The sequence below is a fragment of the Neofelis nebulosa genome, chromosome 12, assembly GCF_028018385.1.
Source record: "Neofelis nebulosa isolate mNeoNeb1 chromosome 12, mNeoNeb1.pri, whole genome shotgun sequence".
Taxonomy (NCBI): domain Eukaryota; kingdom Metazoa; phylum Chordata; class Mammalia; order Carnivora; family Felidae; genus Neofelis; species Neofelis nebulosa.
This window is the reverse complement of record NC_080793.1, coordinates 39,349,047-39,362,690: the sequence shown is the minus strand read 5'-3', so window position 1 is coordinate 39,362,690 and position 13,644 is coordinate 39,349,047. Positions and strand designations below refer to the sequence as shown.

The following is a 13,644-nucleotide window of genomic DNA, read 5'->3' as shown; positions in this document are numbered from 1 at the left end:
AGAGTAATTCCAGGTTGTGTTTGAGCTCCTGAAGTCCAACTGCCCTCGAATGTCCCAAAGTTACATGGGGTAACTCGACATCCTGCCAATAAATTTTCTATTTTAACAATCTCTTTGGAATTTGTTTTCTGGTGCTTTCAACTAAGAGTCCTGAATACCAGTCCTGAAGAAGGGCTTCTCAGAGAAGGTAATCTTTACGGTCTGTCTTAAAGGATTAGTAGAAATTGGTGACTAAACAGACAATGTGTGGGAGAATTCTTCCAGCTCTGTGAGGCTGAAGGATGTTTGTGGGTCACAGAGCCCCATTTGTTCCCCTGCAGTAGGACTGACCACGTCCTGAGAAAGTGGGTGACAGAGGAGTGTTCTTTCCCTGTTCACAGGCAGAGTTATCCTGTGGATGTGCAGATCTATGTGGGTGGGCCTTGTGCACAGGCCCCAGTCACCACCCTGCACATCTGCCCAGAAGCCTGTGCCTTAGGGCCTCTCTTCTCCACCCTTAAATAAAACAATGGCTATTGACACTGTGAATGCTGTAAATTCCGGTGCTGACAGAGCTTCAGTGGCTGAGAGCAGCTATGGGAATTTCACTGTAGATGTGTGTGCTCAACATACATTCATTTATTCTCCAAATATTTATTGAGCACCCATTATAAATAGATGTGCTTGAAATACGTTGTTAACAAGACAAAGAAACTCCTTAACCCAAGGAACTTAGAGAGTCTAGGGTTAAAGGTACATATTAATCAAATAATCCCACAAATAAATCATCATGGTTTATCGTGCTACTTATCATTAAGAAAAGTTATGGCAAACTGGGAAACGGTATCGCATGGGGGTTTGATATGTTCTGACAGTAGAAGAGGTTTCTTTATGGAGAGACATTTGACTTAAGTTCAAGGGATGTTCAGTTACCTAGAAAGGGGGTGGGGTAGGGACCGGGAGAGATGGTAAGGAGCTGTCCAAGTGGAGGAACAGCATGTGCAAAGACAGGCAAGGAGAGGGCCTGCTCAAGGCAGGAGAGGGCACAGAGCATCTGGAAGACCACAGCAGCCAGCAAACAGGAGAGTGGCCCAGGATGACAGGGAGAGCGCACAGGGTAGGGCCTTTGGCCTTTATCCTAAGGGGACTGACATGGTAAAATCTGTACTTTATGACCACTCAAGCTGCTTTGCAGAGGGCCAGAGGGGAAGTAGAGACCAATGAGGGAGAAAGAGAGAGAGGAAGAGAGAATATGAGAGGGAGTGAGAAAGCCCACATTGTCAGGAGGCAGTATAGTGGAGATTAAGAGCATGGGCTCTAAATCAAACCATCTAGCTTTGTATCCTGGCCTTGCCACTTATGACCTTGAGAAATTACCTGAGCTCTCTGCTTCCTCACCTTTAACATGGGGAGAGTATCTGTCTGCCTCTTAGAATGTGTGAGGATTAAATAACTAATACACCCAAAGAACTCAGAACAGCATCTGGTGGACGGGAACTTCTCATTACATGTTTTGGCCCAAGGCCACAGGGCTACGGTATAAAAACAAATACTGAACTGCTGATTAAAGTGCAAGGTGGGCTGGGCAAGGTGGAGCCTCATCCACTTATGCCCCACTGCCACTGCCTTGTGCTAGGCCCCGCCTGCGCAGTCCTAAATTCCTGGGGCTTCTGGGACTCCCTCTCTGCCAAATAAGGTCAGCCTCAGAGTGGCCTGTTGGAATCCTGTCTCCTGGGCACTGTGGGAAAATCTGGGGTGACGGCAGCCGAGCCGGTTAAGAGTTCTAGCATACAGAGCCACTCTCAACCTTATTAAACATAAATTATAGCTAGAATCGCAGAAGGCTTTTGCTTCTCAAACTTCATCAAAAAAACTTGGAACATTGTTTTGCTTACTGATGATGTGTACGTACATTAACTACTTTTTAAAAAACATAACAACGTAGGGGGAAAAGGCCACAAAAAAAACAGGAACAGCCTTGAGGGAAACACTGACCTCAGAAGGGTACAATGAAACAGAAATGCCTTTGAAAGAACTCCTGAGAAGTTTACAGTTGCCTTCACTACCTGCCTCACTGTGACTCTTCTCTTTGCCCCCACTAAGCCATACTTGTGGCCTGGTTTCAAGCAGAGATTCAGTCAATACCAGCCTTAACCTACTAGAGATTTACCTGAGGACAAGGAAGTCTAAGCATCAATACAAGCCCCACCCAGAAATGGGCTTCTGAGATCTCAAGGCCCAAGGCTGGGCAGGGTCACTGGGAGGTGAGGTCAGGGTCTATGAACCAACAATCCGGCCAGCTGTGCCAGAATTAGGTTACAATGAGGGATGTTTGGACTACCCCACGTTGCCAAACACCTGTTCTGAGCTACTCCCGACATTCCTGACTAGATGTAACCTCCTGGTGGTTCTAGGTTACATCTGTAGGCTATAGAATCACAAGGGCAAAAAGGCCTCATGTATCTGAAGATGTGGGTGGCCTATAAACCCAAATAGGAGGTCTCTCCAGCCCAAAGAAAGCACCCAAAGCTCAAAAGAGCTGGGAAGACTTGGGCAGGGGAGGCCCTCTCCAGACAAGGTGGGCTGCAGGACAGCACAGCCATACAGAGACAGAATGAGAAAACAGACAGGAGCTCTACTGAATATTGCAAACACTTGTTCATTGAGAACAGGTAGAGGGGCAAGAAAACAGGCAACCGGCCAATTGTCCCCAGCGGCCCTGAAGAAATCAGGTCACTTCTATTCCAGAGAGGACAGAGGTGGTGGCACTGTTCTTCAAGGCAGCACATGCTCTCTTTGCCTCACCTCACTCGGCGAGAGCTAAGTTTGTGGACCGTAGCCGCTCTGTCTCCTGGCAGATGTTCTGTTCCACGGTGTCACATTCAGCTAGGAATGCCTAATACATAAATACAGGGCAGTGAGGGACCATCCCGGGCTGGCCAATCCCTGCCCGTGCAAGGCTCTTTGCTCAGCCATTGTGCAGAACCCGTGGGTGACTGACTCAAAACAGGCTCTGTAGGGATGGAGCTGGCCTGGCTCTAAGGCAAGCAGGGCAGGGGCAGAGGCAGCATAGGACTAGGGTTTCTGACGACAACCCCCAGCAGGTGGTGAGGACAGGAAACCTTGCCACTGTGAATGTACAATTTCAGGGAGCAGTGTTCACCTGAATAGTGTCTCCTAGAATTGTGTGATCTTCCTTCCCAGTTAGTAAATTCAAATATAATTACAGGGACATGAAAGGAGCTTTTCTCTTATGTTCTGGGCTCATGAAATAACAACCAAAAAAAAAAAAAGTCCACACCACACATCACACTTCTATCCTGCCCTACTTTGAGCAGGTAAACACACACGCAGGTAAACACATTAAACTTTGTAATCTCTGACCACACAACTCACCTGAACCCTTTTCACCAAACCCTTCCTTTTCAGTCTACTGTCTTTGAAATTTTCTGGCAGAATCTGTGGAAGAACACATTGACACATAAATAATCTCAGTAAAAATGGCATAACAACATGATAGAACACCACAGTATACCAAATGCATCTTAAGTCACCAGTGTCAATGAGACATGGATTTTCAGGAATGATTTCCCTTGGTCTGTATCTTATCTTACATGGCTCTTCCCATGGCTCTCGCCTCTAAAAAACTTCCCTTTGTTCTCAATGTCTGGGCCATAGACACTCATCTGTAACAAAGACTTTGTTCTTTCTCTGTGTCCTATGTACAGATACTATGTCCTGGCCACACCATGAGCTCACTGTGCCTCTTCTTTACAAACCCCTCTCACTCCCCTAGAATCCCAAGCAGAGAAATTCACCCTCAAAAATGAGGCATCAGGGGCACCTGGGTGGCTCAGTCCATTAAGCGTCCAATTTCAGTTCAAGTAATGATCTCGCGGTTTCATGAGTTCTAGCCTGCATTGGGCTCTGTGCTCACAGTTCAGAGCCTGGAGCCTGCTTCGGATTCTGTGTCTCCCTGTCTCTCTGCCCCACCCCCTCTCACTCTCTGTCTCTCATTCTCAAAAAAAAATAAATAAATAAAATTTTTTAATTTTAAAAACATGAGGCATCAGGCTAGAAATACCATTACCATCCCTCTGCAGAAGGGAACATGGAGTCGATGAGCCCCAATTGTCTCATAAGAGCTACTCATGAGTCTAACTGAATTCCGTCCAGCTAATGAGCCCAGTGGAATATCAGTCACATGAATATCAGGAAAGCGAAGCCCTGTGTTTCTCTGACCATAAAATCAGAGTCCGTTTGGGTTCCAACTTTGTGAGAACTGGATGCTATTAGTATACATAAATAAAAATGACAAAAGCCTTATGTTAGTGTGATGTGAGTGACTAAAAATCAGGAACTGTCTTATCTTTTTGTGTATCCATCAAGGACTAGCAGTGTCTGACACACAGCGGGTGCTCAATATACTCATACAGTAAGAGTGCATTACTGAAAGACTGAAACTGACTGAAACATAGTCAAAGGAAACTAGTTCTTCTCAGCTGAATATTTAAAAAAAAATTTTTTAACGTTTATTTATTTTTGAGACAGAGAGAGACAGAGCATGAACGGGGGAGGGTCAGAGAGAGGGAGACACAGAATCTGAAACAGGCTCCAGGCTCTGAGCTGTCAGCACAGAACTCGATGCGGGGCTTGAACCCACGGACCATGAGATCATGACCTGAGCCCAAGTCGGACGCTTAACCGACCAAGCCACCCAGGCGCCCCATCAGCTGAATATTTACTTACCAGCGTGTCAATCTCTTCCAAGATCTTCATAAATTGCTCAATTGTGGCTTTTACTCTCCTATCAAGTTTGCAGAGAGCTTCAGCTTGCAAATCCTTGGCCAGAAAGCCCTGTGCAGGAATAATGCATTATTGCAAGGGTTCCTTGAGGCTGACAGAAAACTCCATGCCAAGACACTGATGAAGCAGCCACACCCTGAGCCTACATCCCCCCAAAAGGCTGGGCCACACCTCAGACCCACAACTTCATCTCTTGCTAAAAAACAGAAAACCTGGCCCAGGGTCACCCCATGCACTGTGATAGGCTGCAGGCCACTCTGTCTCACATGGCCCACTAGGGCTGCAAATGCCTCCCGAGTGCAGCCCCCAGTCACCAGTGTATACCCACACACAAGAGACAGACATTAGGAACAAGAGGTGTAGAGCCTGATGGGCCCAGGCTTGAATTCTGACTGCCCTTTACTGGCTTGTGATCTTGAGCAAGTTACTTAACCTATCTGAGACTTAATGTCCTCATTTTTAATATGGAGATTATGATACCTCACCCCTGAGAGTTACTATGAGGATAAAGAGGAATATATGGAGACCCTTAAAATAATTCCTGACATAGACCTGTGTAAACAAATGGCAGAATTTACATTATTTTTACTAAACTGTCTTGCTGTTTATTCACATTGCTTGGCCCAGTCACCAATTAGCTGGTGACAACAGGTGGACAGCGGGGATCTCTAAGAATGTTTATTGAAGATGCAGATTTGACCACTTGTAGTAAAGGCTTTAAACATTAACCAGCAATTCCAAGTGAGAGAATTTATGCTACCAAAGAAGTCAGAAATGGTCAAAAAAGATTTACATCCAAGGATGTTCAGAAAAGCATTAATGCATAATGATAAAATAACATTAGGTTGATGAACAATAAAGAATTGGTTGGCTAAACCATAACATATTCATATATGTGGCAACATTCTGCAAGTTTTGAAATACATGATCATTATTTTTTTAAGATTTTATTTTTGTTTTAAGTACTTTCTACACCCAACATGGGGCTCAAGAGTCACATGCTCTACCGACTAAGCCAGGCAGGCACCCCAATAAGTATGATAATTTTTAATAACATAGGAAAATGTTCAATCTTTTATCTAATAGAACAATTTACAAAGTGTACACAACATTGTATCAATTTAAGATGCAAAAATATATTCCAGTCTTTAGTATTGGTTGTCTTTTTTTTTTTTTAAGTTTATTTATTTTCAGAGAGAGAGAGCAAGGGAAAGAGGGGCAGAGAGAAAGGGAAAAAGAGAATCCCAAGCCAGCTCCACACTGTCAGCACATAGCCCAATGCAGGGCTCAATCTCACAAACTGTGAGATCATGACCTGAGCTGAAATCAAGAGTCAGACACTTAACTGACTGAACCCCCCAGGTGCCCCAGTATTGGTTATCTTTTGAGTCAGGGGCTTACAGGTATTAGTGCCCCTATCTTTACCTAAAAGTTCTGTACAGGGGCGCCTGGGTGGCGCAGTCGGTTAAGCGTCCGACTTCAGCCAGGTCACGATCTCGCGGTCCGTGAGTTCGAGCCCCGCGTCAGGCTCTGGGCTGATGGCTCGGAGCCTGGAGCCTGTTTCCGACTCTGTGTCTCCCTCTCTCTCTGCCCCTCCCCCGTTCATGCTCTGTCTCTCTCTCTGTCCCAAAAATAAATAAAAAACGTTGAAAAAAAAAAAATTTAAAAAAATAAAAGTTCTGTACAATCAGCATGCATTACTTTTGTAATTAAAACCAAAAGATACATCTATTAATGTTATAAACTGAGAGGAGGGAGGGAAGATGTGATTTGGGGCTGTTCACAATCCTTACTTGGTCTCTGTATCCCTTCTCTAATAGAAGGAAATGAACAGGATACCATCCTCTAAGATCAAGCTCAACTTGGACCTTTTATGGCTCAACAAAATGTTCTTTGCCTTGCTAAACACATTATAACAGACTGGACTGAGAGAAGCTACCTGTTCTATTTTCAGATAATACATGATCCTGGCATGGCAGGTGCTCTCCTAGGAGCACAAATGGATGCTGGCTAGGGTTTGAAAATAACAGTGACAGTAATACTTATAAAGCACTTAGTATGTGTCAGACTCAAAGTACATCATTTTATTTTACAACTTTTGTTTTAAAGTAAGATCTATGCCCAATGTGGGGCTTGAACTCACAATCCCAAGATCAAGAGTGGCCTGCTCTACCAACTGAGCCAGTCAGGTGCCCCTCAAACTGCATCGTTTAATCCTCACACCAACCCTAAGAGGAGGGAGGTATTGTCATTAGTCTATTTTTACAGGTGAGGAACTTGAGACAAGGCAAACTTGCCCAAAGTAATAGAAAGTGTAAAGCCAGGATCTGAACCCAGGGAATCTGACTAGAGAGGCTGCCCTGGTGACCACACATTTGCATCTCCACAAACAGAGTGACCTGCTGGATTCCAGTAAGCTCTTTATTCAACTCTTCCAGTTGGTCAGCTGTCTTCTCCACAGACTTCTCCAAATCTTTCAACTTCTTTAGTTCAACCTCTTCCTCTGGACTGTTCTAAAACGTTTAAAAAGAAAAAAAGAAAAAAAAAAAAAAGAAAGAAAAAAAAATAAAACGTTTAAAAATAAAATGAAGTCAATAATCACCAAGAAAGGTAGCTTTTGTCTGGCAAGAAAAAAATCTGACCACAACTGGACTAAACCACTCTCCTAGAAAAAAATAGCCTTAACTCTGCTGCTTCTTGGAAAGCAAGCAGGAGGATTACACATTAGCGTTTTCTACCCACAAAGACTCTAGACTAGAGAGAAGATACTAAGTAAACATTTGGCCAGGCCCCGGACAGCTTGGGTTGGGAGGATGGAGCCAATCCAAGTGCCAGATTCAACCTAAACTTGGGGCTGATCCATAGCAGACTCCAGACTGAAACCTCAAGAGGGAACAAATTATAGTGACTACCTGTAAGGAGTCCAGAATGGTGAGACAGGTAGAATTCTACCATTCCTTTAAATGAATTCCTAAGTGTCACCCACCAACTGAGCTCTCCCACTTAATACGATGATGATGACAATGATGAATACTTTTGTTGAGCATTTCCTCCCTGCCAGGCACTAAACACTTTACCTGTATTATTATTTTAAGCCTTACCACATCCCAGTGAACAATCTAGAGTTTTTGATGATGAAACTGAGGTTTAATGTAAAGTAATCTTAGATCACACAGCCCAAAAGAGGTAGAAACGGACTTGAATGAGACTTGGCTCCATATATCCCAGGACAGCCCCAATTAGGGGTCCTATAGCTTCTTCAAACTCAACCCTTATGTTCTGCCCATTGCTCAGAACTATTCCCCTGACCCTTGAGCAAGAAACCTAGAATATTTCCCCTTCTCTCATCTAAACAATCAGTAGTCAGGGCCAGTAGCTTCCTGCTTTTACACTATCTCAAATTGATCACATTCTTCTTTGTGGGGAAATCCTAAGTGCCAATCTCTCGGCACGTTCTGCAGCTGGACTTTTTTTTTTTTTTGCCTCCACTTTGCTAATCTCTGCCCTCTCTCCATCTCTCTGAATCAGCTACCTCACACAAAATAGAAAGCTTCTGGGGCGCCTGGGTGGCGCAGTCGGTTAAGCGTCCGACTTCAGCCAGGTCACGATCTCGCGGTCCGTGAGTTCGAGCCCCGCGTCAGGCTCTGGGCTGATGGCTCGGAGCCTGGAGCCTGTTTCCGATTCTGTGTCTCCCTCTCTCTCTGCCCCTCCCCCGTTCATGCTCTGTCTCTCTCTGTCCCAAAAATAAATAAAAAACGTTGAAAAAAAAAATTAAAAAAAAAACAAAAAACAAAATAGAAAGCTTCTTATGACCAACAATTCCAGTTTGCCACAATGCAGGGCTGGCCATAAACCTCACTCATCACCCCAGGAGCTACTGTCTTCACAAACTGGCTCTTTTCATCTTTCAGTTCTTTATTCTGAACTTTTCTTTCTGGCCAAAGAGGGTTTTTCCCTTGTGGGAGATTTTAGTAAAAGGGGTGTTTAAAGGGAGAGAGACTGATGAAATTTGCAGAGTACTTATTTTAAAAATCTATAGGCTTATTTTAATAAAACATTCTCTTGCAAATCCCCTACAAGTAAGTAAGGCCTGACTCAGGCCCCATTTTAACCAGATTGAGATCCCACCACCAACACAAGAGCTGTTATTGAAGCAGCATAACTGTTCCTAATTCCCAGAGTAAAAACCATAACCAACAGGAGTGGGAGGGCCTGAGAATAACAAAACTAGTAATCCTATCAAATGAATGGAGCTACATGTATTTAGAGAGACCTACTTTATTAATGCAGAATCTGGGTCCCCAGTTTGGCCTTTTAAATAGAAATGTGTATAAAAGACCTTGGTCATTTGATTCTCAGGTATTCTGGCGGAAAAAGCAAGTTACCTTCTTCCCAATTAACATGACTCGGCAACCATTTTGTATTCCAAGTGCTGACAATGGCTTCTCCATTTCCTTCAGAGATTTTCCTGAAAAGAGAAGTTATGCCAAGTGGTAACAATTGTACAACACTGAAAACAGATTTCAGCAAGGGTACAGGAAACAGACAAGTATGTTCACTAATGAGAAGAGGATAAATTGGTAATAACCTTTTCAGACAGTGTCTTGACCCAGAAATTTCACTTCAGATTTTATCCTAAACAAGTAACGGGACATGTGCCTACACAATAAGTGTTACAAGATAATCTTCAATGCAACCTTAATCATAATAGTGAGAAACTGGAAAAACAAACATTTAGGAATACGGGATTGATTAGCTATACATCAGTACAGAAGACTTTGTAGGCATTAAACTAATTAAAAAAAAATTTTTTTAATGTTTTATTTATTTTTGAGAGAGAGACAGAGCATGAGCAGAGGAGGGGCAGAGAGAGAGAGAGGGAGACATAGAATCTGAAGCAGGCTGCAGGCTCTGAGCTGTCAGCACAGAGTCCGACGCAGGGCTTGAACTCACAAACTGTGAGATGATGACCTGAGCCGAAGTTGGACGCTTAACCAACTGAGCCACCCAGGTGCCCCTAAAGCTAATTTTTTTAGGAAACCTGAATGCCACAATAAATGCTGATGGCTCAGCATTATAAGAAAAATGTTACAAAAACTATATAGCCAATATAATCTCAGTTTCGTCAACTAAAAACACATACATAAATAAGAACCCACACTTCAGGATGCCTGAACAAACAAACAAATAGTTGGATAGAAATATGCTGAAATGAGGGGCACCTGGGTGGCTCAGTAGGTTAAGTGCCCAACTTTTGATCTCAGCTTCAGGTCTTGATCTCAGGGTCATGAGTTCAAGCCTTGCACTGGGAGCTGAGCTGGGTGTGAAAACTACTTAAAAAAAAAAAAAAAAAAAATATATATATATATATATACACACACACACACACACATATATATGTATATATACCTGTATGTATATTTTTAAAAGTAGTATACGTATACATATATGCATGTATAGATATATGTGTGTATATATGTGTATATACACATACATATATATATATATATACACGTACGTATGTATATACGCGTATGTGTATATATATGAGGGGTGCCTGGGTGGCTCAGCCAGTTAAACGTCCAACTTCAACTTAGGTCATGATCTCACGGTTCGTAAGTTCAAGCCCTGCATCAGGTTCTGTGCTGACAGCTCAGAACCTGGAGCCTGCTTTGGATTCTGTGTCTCCCTCTCTCTCAGCCCCTCCTCCACGTGTACTGTCTCTCTCTCAAAAATAAATAAAACATTAAAAAATTTTATTTTTAAAAAATAAAAATAATATAAGAAACATTCTGAAATATAATGAGGGGTTTTATCCAGAAGAACATAGAGCATTTTCTTTGTGCTTTCCTCCATTTTGAAATATGGTTTGTTTGTTTGTTTGTTTGTTTGTTTGTTTTTTGAGAGAGAGAGAGAGAGAGAGAGAGCAGGAGAGAAGGGCAGAGGGAGAGAGAGACTTAAGTGGGCTCCATGCTTAGTGTGGAGCCTGAGGCAGGGCTCAATCCCACAACCCTGGGATCATGACCTGAGCCAAAATCAAGACAGGGACACTAAACCAATGGAGCCACCCAGGCACCCCTGAAACATGGATTTCTATTGCCTTTTATAATTCCATGATAAAATGTTTAAAAAATAAAAAAAGATAAGGAGTTACACTATGAAGTATAAATAAAAATGGTTCCCATCACGAAATTATTTAAGACTGGCACCAAATGGGATAAATCTAGCCCCATCAGATACCACAAATATGGGATCTCTCAGGAGATGGGGGGGGGGAGGTATGGGAGATATGGAATAGATATGGGAGATATGGGAATAGGAGGGGGAGGTGGGTCCTGGCAGAAATCAGTATCATCTACTGGGCCTGCCATATCCAGGCCCCTAGTAAGTTTGTTCAACATCTCTGTGTCAGCACTATGCTAAGCATTGGACACAGTAGTGTCTTCCCTTAAAGTTAGTTATCCCTAACAGAGAAATCAGATGTTCAGAAACTATGAAAACAATTACTTAATAGTAACTTGCAGAAGTGGTCAGGAGAGCCACATACGCATATGATGGGAAGAGAATCTAGCTTAGCCAGGGAACACTGCCTGTGCACTTTCACCAAAAATGGTTAAGATTTCTGCCACCCTCATGGGACTTCAACTCTAACATGTGTCCAAATGTTTCAAAGTGTCCAGTATATCGAAGGGCCTCAGTAAAACACGTGTCTAAGGAATGGATGACTAAACAAGCAAATAAGAATTATCCCAGTTTGAAAACTAAGAGTTATCACTAGGTAAGGCTAAGCAGTTTTAAGTAGGCCCATTAGCCATAAGGACTCAAAGCTGGAAGAGAAATGCCTACCCTTAAATATAAGTTTCTGAAAAGGCAGTGGGACCCCTGTGGCCTCCTCAACAACCTGGGCCAGGTCTTGGACAATTGGCTCACTCCAGCCCTGTTGCGGGATAACGTGAAGATCATGCTTCTCATTGCCTGGGGACAGAGAAGAGTGTTTGATGAAGAAAACTCTTTCACATAAACCAAAAAAGGGTGACACTTTATTATATTTATTTACTCAGCCTTCAAGGCCCAGTTCATTTGCCACCTACTCCAAATAGCCTGTCTGTCCCCCCATCTGCCCAGCTTTGTCTGGTAACCTTCTCAAGGATTTTTGTGTCCTCTATGATAATAACTAGCAATCTAGTGATATCAGGTAGCATTTTACACACTTAATATGCATAAAGGACTGACTAGGCTCACTTCATACATTATCTTATTTAATCCTCAGAACAACCCCATTAAGGAGGTACTACCTATTAATCCCCATTTTACAGATAAGCAAACTAAGTTCAGGACCTAAGTTAAAAGACCTACCTATTGAGACCCAACTGTGAAGTCAGAGCTTGACTTCACATCTATCTGATTTCCAAGGGCATGCTTTTCATCACAAGCTATCTGCTTCCTGTGGCCTGACTACCCTGTACTCTACTGTACTGTTCTTGTCTCCTTTGCTGTAATGGGTAAGGAATTATTTTTCCTCCAGGTCTCTTCTACTGGGCACATCTGGGCACAAACATGGCTGGTGCTCAGCAAATAGACAATGAGTGAGTAAACTCAAACAGCAGAAAACTTCTTTTTGAACCAGAAATGCCAATTCTTTTCCAGGTATGTGCACAGTAAGGAGGTAGCCCATGTCCTGGGCATATGCCAAGCCTTGAGCCTGCACAACAGCCACATGAAGTCAGCAGGACAGGTGCTACCAATTCTACTTCACAGGGAAGAAACCAGATGCCTAGGAAAAGAGACATCCCAAGGTCACTCAAAACTGAAGGATCTAGAATACTGGTCCCCAGATTCTGAGGCCCTGGGGTCTCCTCTAGTCCTGAGGAGACTTCATAGGTTCAGCTCTTGGGTGGACTTACTTTGTTTGGCTATCACCTCCAACAGTAGACAGACCCTAAGGGTTCCCAGGGCTTACGCTTGTAGCCACATCCCACTCAAACAACGGACGTAGGTTTAAACTCAGCACACACACAGGTATCCAGACACACAGCAGTCATATCCGACACCGCCAAACACAGTGCTGATACAAAGACTCACAAGGACTGCCCAGGCACACACTAAGACATATAACCAGGACGACGACGTGAAGCACGTACATGGACGATAAGACAAAAGGCAAATGGCTTGAGACAAAATACACTGGCCCCTGGAAAGGTGTGCAGATACAAGACCCGCACAAAAAGCCGGTCCCAAACACAAACAAGACCTCACATTTCCAGACGCTAGGACCAGCACAAGAACACACGCCTTTGGAGGACACGTGGCCAGACCCCCACCAGGCTTTGGTGGACCGGCACGGAGCCCAGCCGGCACGAAGCCCACCCGGCCGTCTGCGCTCACTGTGGGTGACGGTCACGCTGAGGCCGCCTGTCGCCATTTCCTCGCTCCCGGCCACCTCTTCGCTCCCGGCCACCTCTTCACTCCCGGCCCCCTCTTCGCTCCGGGCCACCTCTTCGCTCCGAGCCACCTCTTCGCACCGGGTCACCTCTTCGCTCCGGGCCGAGCGAGTCCGCACTTTCTTCACCCGCGGCCTGCGAGCGCCGGTGGCGGCGCCCCTGGTGGATCCGGCATGCCCGCGGGCCGCACTCCGGACGGATGATCGCTGAGAGGGAGGCGGACCGCGCTCGGCCGGGGGCACCGACTGGCGCGGCTCCCGGCCCGGCCGAGGGGCGCGCCGCCGGGGACCCAGCCGCTCCCGGTCGCCTCGCGGTCTCCGCGCGCCACCGCGCTCCGCCAGACCCGCGCTAGTTGACCACCCAGCGCTGGGAGAGGAGCTTGGCGCCTTGCAACCCCGCGCGGCTGCTTCCCTGCCCC

At 44.7% G+C, this 13,644-nt stretch overlaps 1 protein-coding gene across 1 annotated transcript; it reads right to left on the bottom strand.

Annotated features, from left to right (window-relative positions):
* Positions 1–613: 613 nt before the first annotated feature.
* On the bottom strand, positions 614–13,423 carry BAG1 (BAG cochaperone 1). Its single transcript, XM_058695125.1, has 8 exons — positions 13,316–13,423; positions 13,171–13,279; positions 11,632–11,760; positions 9,171–9,253; positions 7,185–7,298; positions 4,729–4,836; positions 3,376–3,438; positions 614–2,875 (listed from the first exon to the last, which is right to left on the bottom strand). Exons 2-8 carry the CDS (start codon positions 13,205–13,207, stop codon positions 2,786–2,788), a joined length of 624 nt encoding a protein of 207 aa, XP_058551108.1. The 5' UTR covers positions 13,208–13,279; positions 13,316–13,423; the 3' UTR covers positions 614–2,785.
* Positions 13,424–13,644: the final 221 nt, after the last annotated feature.

Bases quoted from the DNA above. Each gene is read 5' to 3' on its own strand.
- BAG1 (XM_058695125.1), bottom strand. From the start codon at position 13,207: ATGGCGACAGGCGGCCTCAGCGTGACCGTCACCCACA. The intron at 4,837-7,184 runs GTCACTCTGTTT...ATTCCTGCACAG, and splicing joins AGCTTACTGGAATCCAGCAG to GGCTTTCTGGCCAAGGATTT. The intron at 2,876-3,375 runs GTGAGTTGTGTG...TTTATGTATTAG, and splicing joins GTTTGGTGAAAAGGGTTCAG to GCATTCCTAGCTGAATGTGA.